Consider the following 14,893-nt stretch of genomic DNA (forward strand, 5'->3'; position numbering starts at 1 on the left):
TAGAAGATCTTCACCCCGATTTTCTACATCTTAAACAACTGATCTGGTGTAACTAATCAATCACATTCCTTTCGTGGATGAGAATATCGTGTTTGAAAATGCGCGTTAAGGGCAATATGTGATAATATTAGGAACTACTTTCATAGGATTACCAATTGCTGCATTACACTTTTCCTTCTCAATTCCCTCCGAAAATTTATGTGGCTTTCAAACGGAACTTGTCTTCAATGAATATCCTAAGAGAAAATCTTAAGCCGCACAATATATGTTCTTATCTAGTCATTTCACTTGACATGCTGTGTTACGTATATATATGTAACTTTAGCTACCAATATTGTCCATCCTTTGAGCCAATGATTGGTCATGGCGTACAGAATTGGGATAGAATTGAAACGTAAATAAATGTAAATAAGTCAAATTAAAAAAAAAAGGCTAAAAATGAAAATCCCTATATGTAGGTATTGCCGCAATTGGCAACGGCGACAACGACAATCAGCGGTGAGCCACGATGAAAAATCAGAGGGGATGAAGAGTGACAAAATACAAAGAAGTTGAGGCCTCCTAGGAAGATTGAGGCATCGCAGCAATGTCGCCTGGGGGTGCTACCACCGCGGGTAGTCGCCTGAGGACACCGATGGCGCTGCTACCATCGATCTCTCATGTCCCCCTGCTTAATTACACCCGTAGAAGGGAGCAATCCCAACGGTTTTATCCTTCCCAGGAGTGAGGCCCTTTGCAAGTGGGATCGAATCAAGAGCGGCACACGCAATCAACAGACTTGCTGAAGAGATGTTCAGGGAGGCCTCCGTTCATTGTGTACCCTACTGTTCTTCTACTGCTAGGCAAGAGAACCCGAAGCACGTCTCCGTTGGATTGGGTTGCTCAAGCGTTGCTCCCATTTTGTTTTCTTGAATTTTTCTTTGATATGATATGAATCTACCATCTCTAATCCCGAATTTCTTATCAAACTATTTAACTGGACAGATTTAGACTATATCATTCAGATGCATTATTTCTCAGATTTTTTAAATATTAAATTACGTATTCGTTTAACATGGACGTATTCCACGTTTCTAGATGACAGGCTGATGCTGCAGCACCGTCAAACCCTGTCGGTTGGCTGCACATGACGGCAGACCCAACCTCTTTTTCTCCCATTCGCGTGGCTCCCCTTGACTTTCTATTCTGAGCTTTAACTATTTCCCTGTTCACTCGAATCGAGAGTTTCGGATTGGATGCCACGCCAATGACGCTTCCTTAATTCTGAGCGAGAGGGAGACCCTGTGTGTCGGTCCCAGTTTTTGTCCTTTTTTTTCTTCAGTGTTGTTACCTGAGATTCGGGGCCGTGAAAGGGAAGGCAACAAAATGGTGCTGATGCTTTGGTTTTACTGTTGGATTACACCGACCTTTCTTGACCGAATAAGGCCCCGTTCGTTTCGCGAAAATTATTTTTCAAAAAAATATTTTTCGGATATTTCGGTATTCAGAGACGGAAAATAAACTACCGACGGAAAACCTTTTTCCTCAATGAGTGAACACATGAATAAAAGTAAGGAAAATATTTTCTTCTTTTCAAAGAAGAAAACATTTTCCCCCACCTTCTTGCTTTATTCATTATCTTTTTTCTTTTTCTTTTCTCTTTCTTTTCTATCTTCTTCTCTCGCTGGTCGCCAGCCGCGGTGGCGACCGATGATCGGCCACAAGTGAGCTCGAGTCTCGCCGGCCTGTGGCGAGGCTCCGCCTAGCCAGATTCGGCTAGCTGGGTGAGGCTCGAGGTTGCCAGAGCCTCGCCGACGTCTGGTGACCTCGGGCGAGGCTTGAGCCTCGCCCAGCTCACCGGATCTGATGAGGCCCGAGCTTGCTCGATCGGCCTCGGGCAAGCTTGACCTCGCCAGAATCTGTCGAGCTCGAGCCTCGTTGGCCTGTGGTGAGGCTCGAGCTCGCCTGTGGCTGGTCGTCGGCCGCGGCCATAGCCGGCAACCTGCCGAAGAAGAAGAATAAGGAAAAAGAAGAAAAAGAAAATTTAAAATATTTTTAAAAAAATATTAAAAGTATTACAAGGGGGAAAATCTTTTCCATATTGAACAACGGAAAATATTTTCTGAGACCTTTTTTTAGATTTCAGCAAAATATTGGAAAATTATGCCATTTTCTAGGAAAATGACTTCCTGAAAAATATTTTTCGCCAAACGAACGGAGCCCTCCGTTCGTTTGGCGGAAAATATTCTCCCTTTGAAAAATATTTTCTGGAAGTCATTTTCCGGAAAATGTTTTCCGAACATAATTTTCCGGTGTTCGGCGACCAATATGAAAAAGTTTCGGAAAATATTTTTCACCGGCGACCTGGCCGGCCCATGACAGCGGGAGGCGGAGGCCGGCAGCGGCGGAGGCGGGCCAGCTGTCGCAGCGGCGGGCGGCGGCCGGCCGCCGCCATGCAGGCCGTCGGCCGCGGCCGAGCGGCCGCCATGCACACGTCAGCCTGGCGGCGAGCACGCTGCTACCGGCGCGACCCCGGAGCAGCGGCGGCCGGCTGACCGGCGGCAACCGGTGGTGACCGCGATCAACTTCCTCTCCACGAGAAAATATTGTCCTCCCATGGGCAATTTGCCTTCAATTTGGGGAAAATGATTTCTCTTTGTGAAAAGAAGAAATCATTTTCCTCAAAACAATGAAGGATTTGGGGTGGGGAAGGAAAATATTTTCACACGGAAAACATTTTCCGCCCCAACACCGGAAAACACGGAAAATATTTTCCGAAAAAATATTTTTCCGCAAACGAACACAGCCTAAATGTCGTATTTGCTCGATGGGACTGACCAAGTGTGACCACGGTCCTTTACGCTTTCAAGCAATGTTCAAGCGGATTGATTTTATTAGTACGCTATTGTCACGAGATTATGTTCATTTACGGTGCACGGATTGTACTTGACATGAGGACGATTATGCCTCCACGAGAACGGATTTTTTTTTATACGAATGTCTAACGAGCGTCATAAAGGCGCTTGCTGACAAAATGTACGTAATATGTACACGTTTTTTAATTTTATTCTTTTGAATAATGCCCAATGGTGATGCCTGTAATTAACAGCGACACGGTGGGTGGCTTTCATTTGTATCATGGTTGGAACCCTTTCGGCTTCTTACTCTCGAAGGATAAATCATTTCCCTTTCTTTTATCCTTTCAAAATAAAATTTTCTTTATAGATTTGGCGACATGAAAAATTATTGTAATCATTTTCCTCCGCCCGTAGATCCAAAGGATTATGAAAGTTCTGTATAAACAAATTACAATGTATGCTTAGCCATAAAGGTAGTTGGCTTAATGGTAAAAAAGTCACTTGTCTTCCCCGAGATCACAAGTTCGATTCACATCATAATCGAATCTCTGAACATTAACCCGTCTTTGTGGGAGACCTTCAAGTCAAAGGTGGTGCAGAGCAGTGTTATGGCTCGAATTGAACGCGCCCAAAGAAGGTCGCTAATGCTGGTCACCCCTCAATGCCCATTTTTCTCTCTCTCCCCCCATAGAATGCCGGCGTATATGGAAAATGTGCTAATGGATCACTACCACCAAAAGATTAACCTACTTAACAACAGGTAGGAAAACCGAATTACACAAGCTATAATGACCGCTCTACTTGCGTAACATTATTAAACTCGTGATTATCGAACCTCCAAAAGGCGCAACGCACAGCATTGGGAGAGAGAATTGCTGGTCAAATTTGACCGTTAATAGCTCGACAACGAATTCATCAGAAACGATGACTTTTTCCCGAGTGATCTCTCTTTGCCAACAAGTTAATCACGTCTATTGGTCGATGGTTAATGAACTGAATACAATGTACTGAGCGAGGATTGGCAATCACCCCTATTAAACTAAGATGAGGATGTGGTCCCTCGTCGCTAATTATTGTACCAAGCGTGATTAATTTAGTCCGCTAATGACACTCCAAAAAGGGTGGGAACCCCCTCGTTACTTTTGTCTTCTATTGTACCAATTAGATGCCCGATCGATCCAATCATTGTGCAGCTTGGTGACCCTACAAGAGCAGCCTAGCTTGTTGGGGTTCTTGATTGGTGGATTTGGCTGCTTGATAATGAATTCGCCCACTTGCACATGACTTCGGGTATCTTTTGGGGACGAGAACTTGCATTGCCTCGGGGCTTATTCTATTGAAAGGCTCCGTTTAAAGAAAAGGAAAAGAGTAGATCTCAAGCAGGCGCTGACCCAAAAGAGGAGATAGGCTCTAATATATTTTTTGATTATTTGTTAGGGGGCCGATATTAACGATTGTTCTAAGGATACTAATTGGGCATATTCATAATAAGTGATGATTTGATGTTGAATTTTTCGAAATATGTATCATGAGAAAAGTCGGTACTTTGCAAATTCATAAAATTTTCGTACCTGATTACTAAACAAGTATTCTAAGGGTGATCATTAGCGAAAACCCTTCACGATAATTCAAACATTCGTAGGATTTCACTCATGTGTGGAGTGCAATAAAACGCAATCTGCTTTTCTCCTAGGAACAATTTTATGCGCGCAACAAAAAAGCTTGATTGAACCATGCGAATAGTTGTGTAGCAGATTGGCCAAATATCGTCGGTTGTGATCGATGATCACGGCCGATCAATTTAAGACAACCAAAGTGGACAAGTAGGAACGAGATGAGACTACGGCTGCGTTCCGTAATATTTTGCCAAAGCCCTTTGGGGCCTTAAAGGCTTTTAGGCAAATGCAAGTGAAGTTTGACAAATTTTTAAGAGAGTTTTGAGAGATGCAATTGCATCTTCAAAAAGCCTCTAAGGTAGATCCGGAGGTGTTTTGAGTTTTGAGCATTTCCGAAATGCAAATACGTTTTTTCTTCCAACTTTGCCCTCGTTAAACCTTTATAATTCTGGAAATCTCCTTACCTCATATGATATTATCGGCGAGCTAGATATGGCATTGGCACCCGCACCTTGCCTGAGGTCCCTTGACCTCAAACCTCAGGCAACACGGCCAAGGTCACACAACCCAAGCAGCCAGACCTTAGGCCATGTCACCTATGGTTGGGCGACCTTAGGCGATGATCGCCTAAGGTCGTTGGACCTTAGGCCGCGTTGCCTGGGGTCACACCGCTTAAGGTCGGGTAATCTTAGCTGAGGCTGTGAGCACCTTGGCTTTGCTGGAGTCCCACTAGACGTTCGCCGACCTCTAAGTCCTTCGCTGATTTTGAGTTTTCTCTTATTTTTGAAAAAAAAATCGAAGAAGCAAAAATGCTTTATAACGTATTATTTTTCAAAACGTCATTTAAACCAAAGTTATTATCCAGTGTACATTAAATTACAATTTACCAAACACTACTTGCATTTCGGAAGTTAACATAAATTTTGCTGCACATGCACATTGACTCTTAACTCACCCAAAAAAGCTTAACAAACAAATGTGGATATGAAATGCACACATATATTTATTTTTTCATAATCTTTTGAAATTCGAATTATATTTTAGCTTTTAGCACGAAAGTCAAAAGTTAGTCTTTTGCGATTAAGGTCATACAAAGCAAAGGCCAATTCATATTTAGCTATCATGAAATTAAATAAGTGATATACTTCAGTCAAGTTGTAATTATCACGTGTCTAGATTGACTTTTACTTTTAATATTTTACTTAATCAAAATCTTACCGCTCATGCATTTTGACTATTGTTAAATCTGAAACGCCAATAACTTTGATAATATATAAATTTTGGCACGTACACTAACATTTAATTTATTCGTACTTTAAAAAAAATGTAGATTAGATATTTTGAATTTCGACAAGCATCCGAATTTCATTATTTGTCTCACCGAATTAATTGCATCTTGACATTTCATGTCTTTGCATGGCCGAACCAAATTTCATCTTGTTCTTCTTCGACTTGAAGAAGGAACATTGTCCAAAAAATCCTAAACCTTTTGTACGGCGGTTAATTCGGTCATAAACCTTTCGATCATGCCAATTTAGTCCAAACATTTTGACGATTTGCCAATATAATCTTTTCGGCAAATTTTGTTTAGAAATCATTAACGTAGATGCCTGCCATCTTATGTGCCACGGCCGACACTGAAGTGGACGATTTTTTTGCAATTTTTGCTTTTTTAATCCTTTTATTTTCTTCTTTTCCTATTTCCGTCCGTCGATCGCCAGCCGCTGGCAAGGGCTAGGAGCCTAGGACGCCATTGTTGGCTACATTGACAAATCGTTAAAATGTTTAGGACACATTGAGAAACCATCAAAATGTTTAGGACTAGAGAATGACTGACGGGTTAATTGACATTGCATGACAAGGATAACACTTATGTGCTCTTGTTTCATCCGTATATAATTAAATACATCATTTAGCCCTAATTTGAGTAGCACTAATGGCCACAAAACAAAAAATTAATATTCGCTAGCACAACTACACACTTTCATTCGTTTTTTTTAGGGTGCATTTGGCAACCATTCTGTTCCCGGAAACAATTTCTGTTAAAAAATGATTCTTTTTGATACCGTGCCCGGGAACAATTTCTAAGCATTTGAAGGTATTTGATAACTGCCCAAAATTTCTATTTTTGGAATAGAAAAAGAACAGAAATGCGTTTGGTAACTACACAAAATTTCTTTTTCTTAATAATATTTTGAAATTTTTAATATTTCTTTCTCTTTTTTTTTTCTTCTTCTTCTCTTTCCTTGGCCATGGCCAGGTCGCCGACGACCGACCACAGGCCAGGTCCAGCGAGGGCGTCGCGGCCCTCGCCAGCCACAGGCGAGGGTAGCTTGCCGCGAGTCGCCGCCCTTGCCTAGGCGGCGAGGGTCAAGCCGTCGCCCTCACCGGTGAGGGCCACGACGCCCTTGCCGGCCCTGGCTTGTGGTCGGTCACCGGTGACCAGCCATAGGCCAAGAAGAAGAAAAAAAAAATTCTTTTCCGTTTCTGATTCTTGTTTCCAGAATCAAGAAGCAACTTTTGTTTGCTTCTTGATTCTGTTTCAAAATTGATTATGGGAACAAATTTTTGAAATTTGTGCTCGGGAACAAAATATTTACCAAATGGATTTCTGTTCCAAAACTGATTCTGGGAACAAAAAAATAGAAATAGTTACTGTTTGGCTAGTTACCAAACGCGTCCTTAGTACCATTGTGAAAGATGTTCAATCAAGCATTTTGGTGGTGCGAGGTTGGGGTTTTCTGGGGCCTCCCAAATCATGGAGATGTTACATGAAAAAGTCATTTTTGGATATTATTGCAGTTTGCATAGAAAAGATTGAATAGGGCTTACATCAATTGGGCAACCATGGCACACCCACTAGACATCGAGTATGCCACAACATATATATTTTTATAAATCAGCTAAAAAACAAAAAAAAATCAGCTAAAAAACAAACAACTCGAGTTTCGCCATATATGACCCACCAGCTCTGTTCTCGTTTCAAGGTTTAGGCCAATTGAAAATGGTTTTTCGTAATTTTTTCTTTACTTTACTTTACTTTAATTTAATTTAATTTGATATTTCGCTGCAATTAGAAAAAAGGGAGAGAAAAAGAAGAAGAAAGTCATCGCCCATAAAGAAACATGAAGTGGATGACGACTAGATGTACATTTTGTTCGTTAGGTGGGTGAGCCATAAAGCATGATTGATGTTATAAATCTAGAGCGCTAAGCAAAGTCCACGTGGCGCGTGCCCAATTTATAGGACTATTCTTTTTTACATGGTTGCTTAGGGGTAACGAGACGTACTCCCAGATGGGGCCAATTTAAGCACCCAATTATTTAAATCTGATTGGTGGGTTATTGTTTGGGACCATCCTTGTCTCACAAACTCGCCAATTGATTGGTCCGTTTAGATTTCCTTCCACATTTAAAATGCAATGACGACTCTTTTATCGTTGTTCTTTTCACATAAAAAGGTGGAGATCGAGTGTTTTATTGGCTTAGACGGCTTAACTCTTTGAGATCTTCGGTTCAAGTCTCGTATGAAATACTCTAAAAACGAATGCCTAAAGGTACCAGGCCGATATATCGGGGAATGCGCCGATAAGATCATCGCATAAATTGTCAAATTAGTCCTAAATTTATTGTATGTATGTCATTTCAGTTCTAAACTCTCAAATTTTGTCAATTTAATCGTAAACTTTTGTGTGAAATTCCAATATAGTTTTTCCGGCCAGTTTTCGCCAAAAAATTATTGACTTGGCGGTGTGTTACATAGGACGGCCGGCTATAATTGGACTGTCACGTTAGCGATTTTTAGCAAATATTGACCAGAATGACTGTTTTGGAATTTCACACGAAGGTTTAGGATTAAATTGATAAAATTGAAAAGTTGGGAAGTCGAAATTAAGAATTCGTATTTCTAATTGATGCTAACTAACTATGCCGATGGCGAGTGATGCTTTCTTTTTCATGTAACACTTTGGTGGTGTTCGGGTCAGGAAATTTTTGACACCTCGATTAATTCACCTCCCCAATTACATTTGCCACGTAAAACTTTTAATTACTATTAAGGGATGATGACACAAATGGCTTTGAACTTTGATTTAATGTGTAATGCGATTACTGAACTTAAAAATGTTAAATGTAACTCTGAACTTTAGCCCAATATGTAATGTGGTCCATGAATTTTTGTTCAATGTAGTCATTGGACTTTTGGTACATGTTCAACTTTGTCTCTGAACTATTTTTCCATTAATTCAAGTTTAGGAATGATATTGAATTTCTTCATATAGTTCAGGGACTAAAAGTTCAAGGACAACATTAAATATGTATCAAAAGTCCATGGACCACACTGTACAAATTAAAAATTTATGAATCACATTATACATTAGGCCAAAATTCATGGGTTATTTGTGTCATTTTCCTGACTAATAATCAAAGGTCTTGTGATAAGGCCCCTTTATTGTGTTTCAATTAAATAAAAATAAAATTATACATGTATATGCTGTCGCACCGACAGTTAAATCTAGTAATCTCTGCATGAATAATCAAATGCAAAGAATCGTACTTGGCATGACACATAACGAGAAGAGCTCAGGTGATTGTAGAGGTGGCAACATGGGTTAGAAACCCATTAATTAACTCATTTTTAGTAGGTCAAGTTGAATATGGGTCACTTGAAATTTTGAAAACAGGTCAAAATGGATTTACAACATTAAATCCCAAGTTTATATGGGTCAAATATGGGTTTGTCAGACCCATATTCAACCCATTTAAGTTATTAACTTGTATCCTTGTAGGCTAAATAGCTTTAAGTGTCATTTCTAGCAAAAAAAAAGCTTAAGTGTCATTTAAAAAAAATTATTTTTTATATTTTAAAATATAGAATGTTTAATTATTTTATTTTTATTTTTTCTTTTCTTTTTCTGTTTCCTTCTTCTCTGGCCAGTCACATAGGCGAGCTTCGACCTTGCCCGAGCTCGCGATTTGGATGAGCCTCAAGTTCGCCTGAATCTGGTGAGCTCAAGCTCATCGATCTGGACGAGTTGGAATTCGTCCGGCGAGCTCGAGCTCGCCGATCTGGACAAGGTTGAGCCCGTCGGTCGAGCTCACCTGCAGCCGGTCGAGCTCGCCTGCAGCCGATCGCTGGCCCTTGCCGGTGGCCTGCCGAAAAAGAAAAAGAAAAAGAAAAAGAAAAAGTAATTAAAATTTTCATTTTTAAAAATAAAAAATAAAAAGAAAATAAAAGATATATAAAAATATATAAAAATTATTTTTTAAAATTATAAAATTTGTTCACTTATTTTATATTGCATTGAAGCATTTTAGCAATATAAATATTATAAGAAATAAGTTTTTTTCTAAATTGGATTTTAAAATCTTTTAGAATACGGGTCGGGTCGGGTATTGTCATTAGATTTACACTACATGAATATGGGTCAAAACGGATTAAATCGGTCAATATGGGTTGGATTTTAAAATCCAGGAACGTGGTTAGTTTGTTTCACTAAAAATTTCAGGGAAATATCTTCTATGAAAATTATTTTTAAAAAAATGATTGGTTTTTATTTGTTTGATGGTTTAGAAAAAGTGGATTTCCATTTTTGCTAGAACGAGAGTTATCTTCTCACAATCTAAGTTTGTTGTTTTCGATCTATGAAAAACGTTTTTGGTGAATCGATTAGTTTTTCATCATTCAAACACTAGAAAATTGGAAAATAAAATTTTTGAAACATTTTGCCTTCAAACAAACGGACCCTAGTGGAAATAAATGGAGCTTAATGGTTAACCATGAAAAACAGATATTGTGTTTCTTCTTAAACATACTCGTTGTAAATTAAACCTAATCATTGAATAGATTCGAGCGAACTCATTTAGAATGAACTACTCGCGAGTAACTTGTGCGTGGCTCGATGACTATCAAGATTGACTTGCTTAACTTCTAATTGAGCTCGAATTGAGCTACTTGAGTGTCTTGTTGAGTCGAACTTGGGCTCGAGCTTGTTAATACTCAGTTCGATAGGTTTGCAAACTCAGCCTAATCAAGCTTTTAGTAATTAGTAAGCTAGATAAAACATACTAAAATTACATAATGTTCAAGCTCGAGTTCTATTTATAAGTTGATTGTAATCGAGACAAGTCAAGTTAAGCTCAATATCTCGATTTTCTAACCAGTCGAGCTCGAGTAGAAAATCAATGTTCCGTCGAGCTTGAGTTCGCCTTTCGAGTATCAAGTATGCGAATTGAGTTGAGCTCGAGCCTGGCAGTGCATCAATTGGCTCGATTGCACTCCTAAACTCCAGTAAGGTTGGCAAAAGTTGTTAGGCCCAATAGGACTAAACTGGGCCAAGCTTTCACTCTACCGGGCCCGCTAAGTAACAGAAAAGTATCTAAAAAAGTTTGGAGATACGTAAATGGGCCGGGTTGGATTTTTAAAAGTGCTCCCTATAAAAAGCGAAATTCTTAGTTGAGGGTAAAATGTAAAGGATTCTTGATGACATAAGAATGAATTATAAGTAAACAATAATGTTTTTGTTATACTCAGAGATATAAATCATCAAACAAAATGCTTATTGGGAAGAGTCGCATTGCTAATTTGCACATTCAAACTCATTGAAATCGGCGGTATTGAATTAGGCGATTACCTACGAGATGGAGAAATCCTAATTAGAACTCTGGAGCAAGTTAAAATAGAAAGCCTAGGAAAAGTTCTCCTTACATCGAGATACATCGATATTTCACAAATTAAAAGTCTCTTATTTGCTAAGGGTGTCAACATGGCACTAGAGAGCTCGATTTCAAACCCGATTCCAGAGAGTCGGTCTCTGATTGCCGTGGGATCGTGCGAACTCACAAGTATGATCAGAAAACAAGAGAAGTTCAAGAGGATTCCGGCGGGCGAACGGGCGTTTTTCCATTTCTCGTCCGATAATCGCTGCCGGCCGTGCTTAGCGACCGAGCTAATTGGGCTTTTCGGGCTCAATTAAAGGGGCCATTATCGGAAATAAACATAAATTACGGGGCTCAAGTCTAATTTGCTCATCATTTTTTCTCTCTCTCTCTCTCTCTCTCTCTCTCTCTTTTTCAATTCCTTTCGTCTCTGCACAGCAATTTCTTTCGTTTCGGCGACGCCACTGTAGAGAGAAAAAAAAGCTTCGACGATCTCGGAAACGCAGATCTCCGCCCAGAACCAAATCGAAGCCTCGGGCCAAAGCCTAGGACCTGGAGGCTCTCGTCGGCGGATTCCGCGACCACAATCCGATCAGGTACTGTCCTCCTCCCGTTTTCCGGCTATCGCGCGCGGCCCGATCCTTCCCGGGGATCATCGGCGAGAATGGTCGGCCAGCTCGTCCGTGAGAGGGAGGGTCGAGTTTCCGGTCGATTGAATTGTTTTCAATCCGTCCCGGCAGTGCGCGGCCTTTGTCCGTTCCGCGAGCCGCGGTCGAGGCTTCGCTGATCGTTGCGCGTTACTAATTCGGAGTTGCATTGCTCTGCGAAGTCCTGAGAGAAACGGAGGATTGTTACGTGTCTTCGCGGGGACGTAATCCGTTCGATTTGTCCACGTAGATGTTCTAGAGTGAGCTCAATTTACTACCTTGCTGAGCTCGAACTTTTTCTATCTCGTGTCGCGTCGTTCGGAGGGGGCGGTAGCACGGTAGTCGTTTTCGAGTCGACTTGATTAGGAGGAACTTAGTCTCGGGGGACGTTCTCTGAGATTTTTTCGGTCTAACCGATGAAGTGAAGGACTTAAGAAATGTAGTTAACTCCATTTTTTTGTGCTAATCGCGAGTCGTGTGCATGCATATCTTTGATTTCGATTTAGCGGGTGGGTGTTCGGAGTTCTGGGAGTGTGATGGGCTACTCTTTCAATGTACAGATTGGAGTACTCAGGCTGTAGATTGTTTCTTGAACAAGGATGAGTATCTCCTTGCCAATCATCAGAAGGTGAAGTTCCAAGTTTGGTCGAAAGCATGAACATAGTAAAGGGTGTTGCTGATTTAATTCGAAGGACTTCAAGCGGACAAACTGGAGACTCCGGTTCAGGATTACAAGGGGAGAGGTTTCCACCTCCAGCGCCAAAAATCCGCTTCAGGTACTATCGCCTAGTCTACTAAGAGTCTACTTTCTTTTTCTTTCTCTCCTCTTTCATTTTGCTAGTCCAAGCACTTCATTGGACTCACACTATAATTTTTATTTTAGACGAACTAGTATGGAGTGGCATTACCTTATTTTGGATTGACAAGATAACTTTTGTACCACTTAGGGAGTGGCATTACCTGATTTCATACAATGTATCGGCATATTAGAATCAAGGTGGTAGGTATCTATGGTCACAACCGAACAAAGGAACAGGAACACTGGGTCCGTTCAATTTCTCTTCCCATCTGGCCTTGATTTTAGTCCATCCTACTAAATGTGCTGTAAACCTTCTAGAAAGGCTGAGAATGAAGAATAAGTTGGAGAATGTTATGTTAGCACAAGGACATGTTCTTATCTCTAAGGAAACTGATATTGCTTGTGAAAATTCAGTTTCTTGGTTTTGATATGATTATGACTGGCACCTGACTTCTTACTTCCTTGACATTTTTTCCAGCGAAGTTGGTGATGAAGCAATCTTGTATACATTGTGGGAGAGATATGAAAAGGAAACTGATAAGGTAATTAGAAGTTTCTCAAATTTCCACAGATGTTCTTTCTAGGTATTGTTTTGCGATTAAGACTCTTTCTAGGTATGATTAGGCAATTTCTAGTTGTTCTTTTTCTATTTACATTCATGAAATGGAGATGTTTCATACTTCATGACAAGATGATATCTGTGTCTTGAAATGGATGCAGTACCGCGCTTTAGTGGATGAACAATCTTTGTCAGGAGCTTGTTTTTGTGTGTTTTGCTATCTGCATAAATAGGACTGGTGTTTCTTTGCCGCTGGACCTAAAAGTCCATTAATGACTGGATATCCAAAGGGATACTGCCAAGAGACCGCAAAAGATAAGGTGGTTAGCCAGTGATAACCTCCTGGACTTTCCTCATTTTGGAAAGCCCTTCTATCTTTTCTTTCCAAATAGCCCTAAATGAAGGAGCAATTAAAGGCAGAAGAATTTTTTGACCTCTGGATGAAATCAATACTGCCAAATTAAGAGTTCTTCTGTAATAGATCCTGCCATGGCCCAAGGAATGTGTTAGGATGACAAGGCTGAATTTCGAAATTTTTTGAGAAGATGATTAATGGATCTGCTTACGGCGGAACAGCTGCCGCCCGGCAGTTGAGCTTTTCTCTTTAAACTTTCTGAATTTGTCATAAAAAAGATCACCAATGCAGGCGATTTGTTGACCAGCAATTATTCGATGGAAAAGCAAAAAATACCAGTTTTTTTGTGTGCTGGAGCTCTAATATAAGTTGATTTACTGAGAAGTTTCTATTTCTATTGTGAAGTCCTAACAAATTATCCTCTCCCTGCTAGTATGCTGAATGCAATGAGCAAGTTACCAAAATAGTGTAGGAATTTAATTGTACTACCTTTGGACTAAAACTTTTCCCTGATTTACATTAACACAATATTCCTGGAATGTCTGCATCATTATGGTTTTGGTGTTTTCCCTTTTGAGCATATTTTACGGGTACTGTTGGACAGCTTGAGATCCCCACCCTCCCCTAACCCGAGTGTTCATTGTGATTTTTTCTTGTCCAAAGGATTCTGTATGATAAAAGTATTCTAGGATATCTGAGTGGCTTCAGACCTTTTCTTTGCTGTATCGGTATTTATCTGTGCAACTGTTTATTATCCCATCATTGGACCCTAGGTGGAAAAGAAGAAGTTGTTTCAAGTATTTCTGAAGCAGTTCCTGACTGTATATGAGAACTGGAAGCCGGTTAATTATGGTCAGTTTTCAGAGGCTTCTGTTTCAAGTGAACTATCGGGGGAATATTCGTCAGATGTCGATGACATTGCTAGCGGATGCTCAATTGGACATCCTGCTGGAGTAATATCAATTTTCATTCAAGAGATTGCACAGTTAACTGCACTAATTAATGAGCGTAAGTTGAGCTTTTACTCATGTCTTGTTAAGTGCTCTGTGGAAATGCTTTTCTGATATTACTTTTTTCCATCTCTCGAAGGATGAAAACTTTGTGCATGTAGAGTCATCTTTCTTGTTGATCACTAGTTAAGAAAATTCCGCTTTCCAATTATTGTTCTTCATCCATTTTGGCCAGCATTTATTTTCCTTCATTGAAAACGCAGGTTTTTTTGCTACTTTTTTGGTGTGATGATGCCTATTCTAAGACCGATAAGCTCTTTGGTTTCTGTTGCCTACTCAGCTTTCTTTAGCTGGATGACTTTGTGCGGAGACTTGTGCATGCTTCTTGCTGATCTTCATGTTTGCTTTATAATGAGCAGCATTCTTATATTGTGCTCATCCCATGTAGCGACTGAGATTGTTGTCACATAAATA

General features: G+C 40.2%; 1 protein-coding gene across 3 annotated transcripts in view; it reads left to right on the forward strand.

Moving 5' to 3' along the window:
• The first annotated feature begins 11,525 nt into the window (after window positions 1-11,525).
• LOC115675883 (BEACH domain-containing protein B) overlaps window positions 11,526-14,893 on the forward strand; it is a 39,974-nt gene continuing 36,606 nt past the window's right edge. For 2 of the 3 annotated variants that reach the window (XM_056317304.1, XM_056317306.1), the window contains exons 1-4: window positions 11,526-11,705; window positions 12,317-12,532; window positions 13,034-13,097; window positions 14,243-14,477. In XM_056317304.1, the coding sequence (XP_056173279.1) occupies window positions 12,411-12,532; window positions 13,034-13,097; window positions 14,243-14,477 (421 nt within the window). In that variant the 5' untranslated portion in view covers window positions 11,526-11,705; window positions 12,317-12,410. Of the gene's footprint in view, window positions 11,706-12,309; window positions 12,533-13,033; window positions 13,098-14,242; window positions 14,478-14,893 lie in introns of all 3 variants that reach the window. The other variant, XM_056317305.1, reaches the window with a different exon arrangement.

This window comes from Syzygium oleosum, unplaced genomic scaffold (genome assembly GCF_021117445.2).
Source record: "Syzygium oleosum isolate NSW1041296 unplaced genomic scaffold, Sole_v2.1 Sole_v2.13, whole genome shotgun sequence".
NCBI classification, from domain to species: Eukaryota; Viridiplantae; Streptophyta; class Magnoliopsida; order Myrtales; family Myrtaceae; genus Syzygium; species Syzygium oleosum.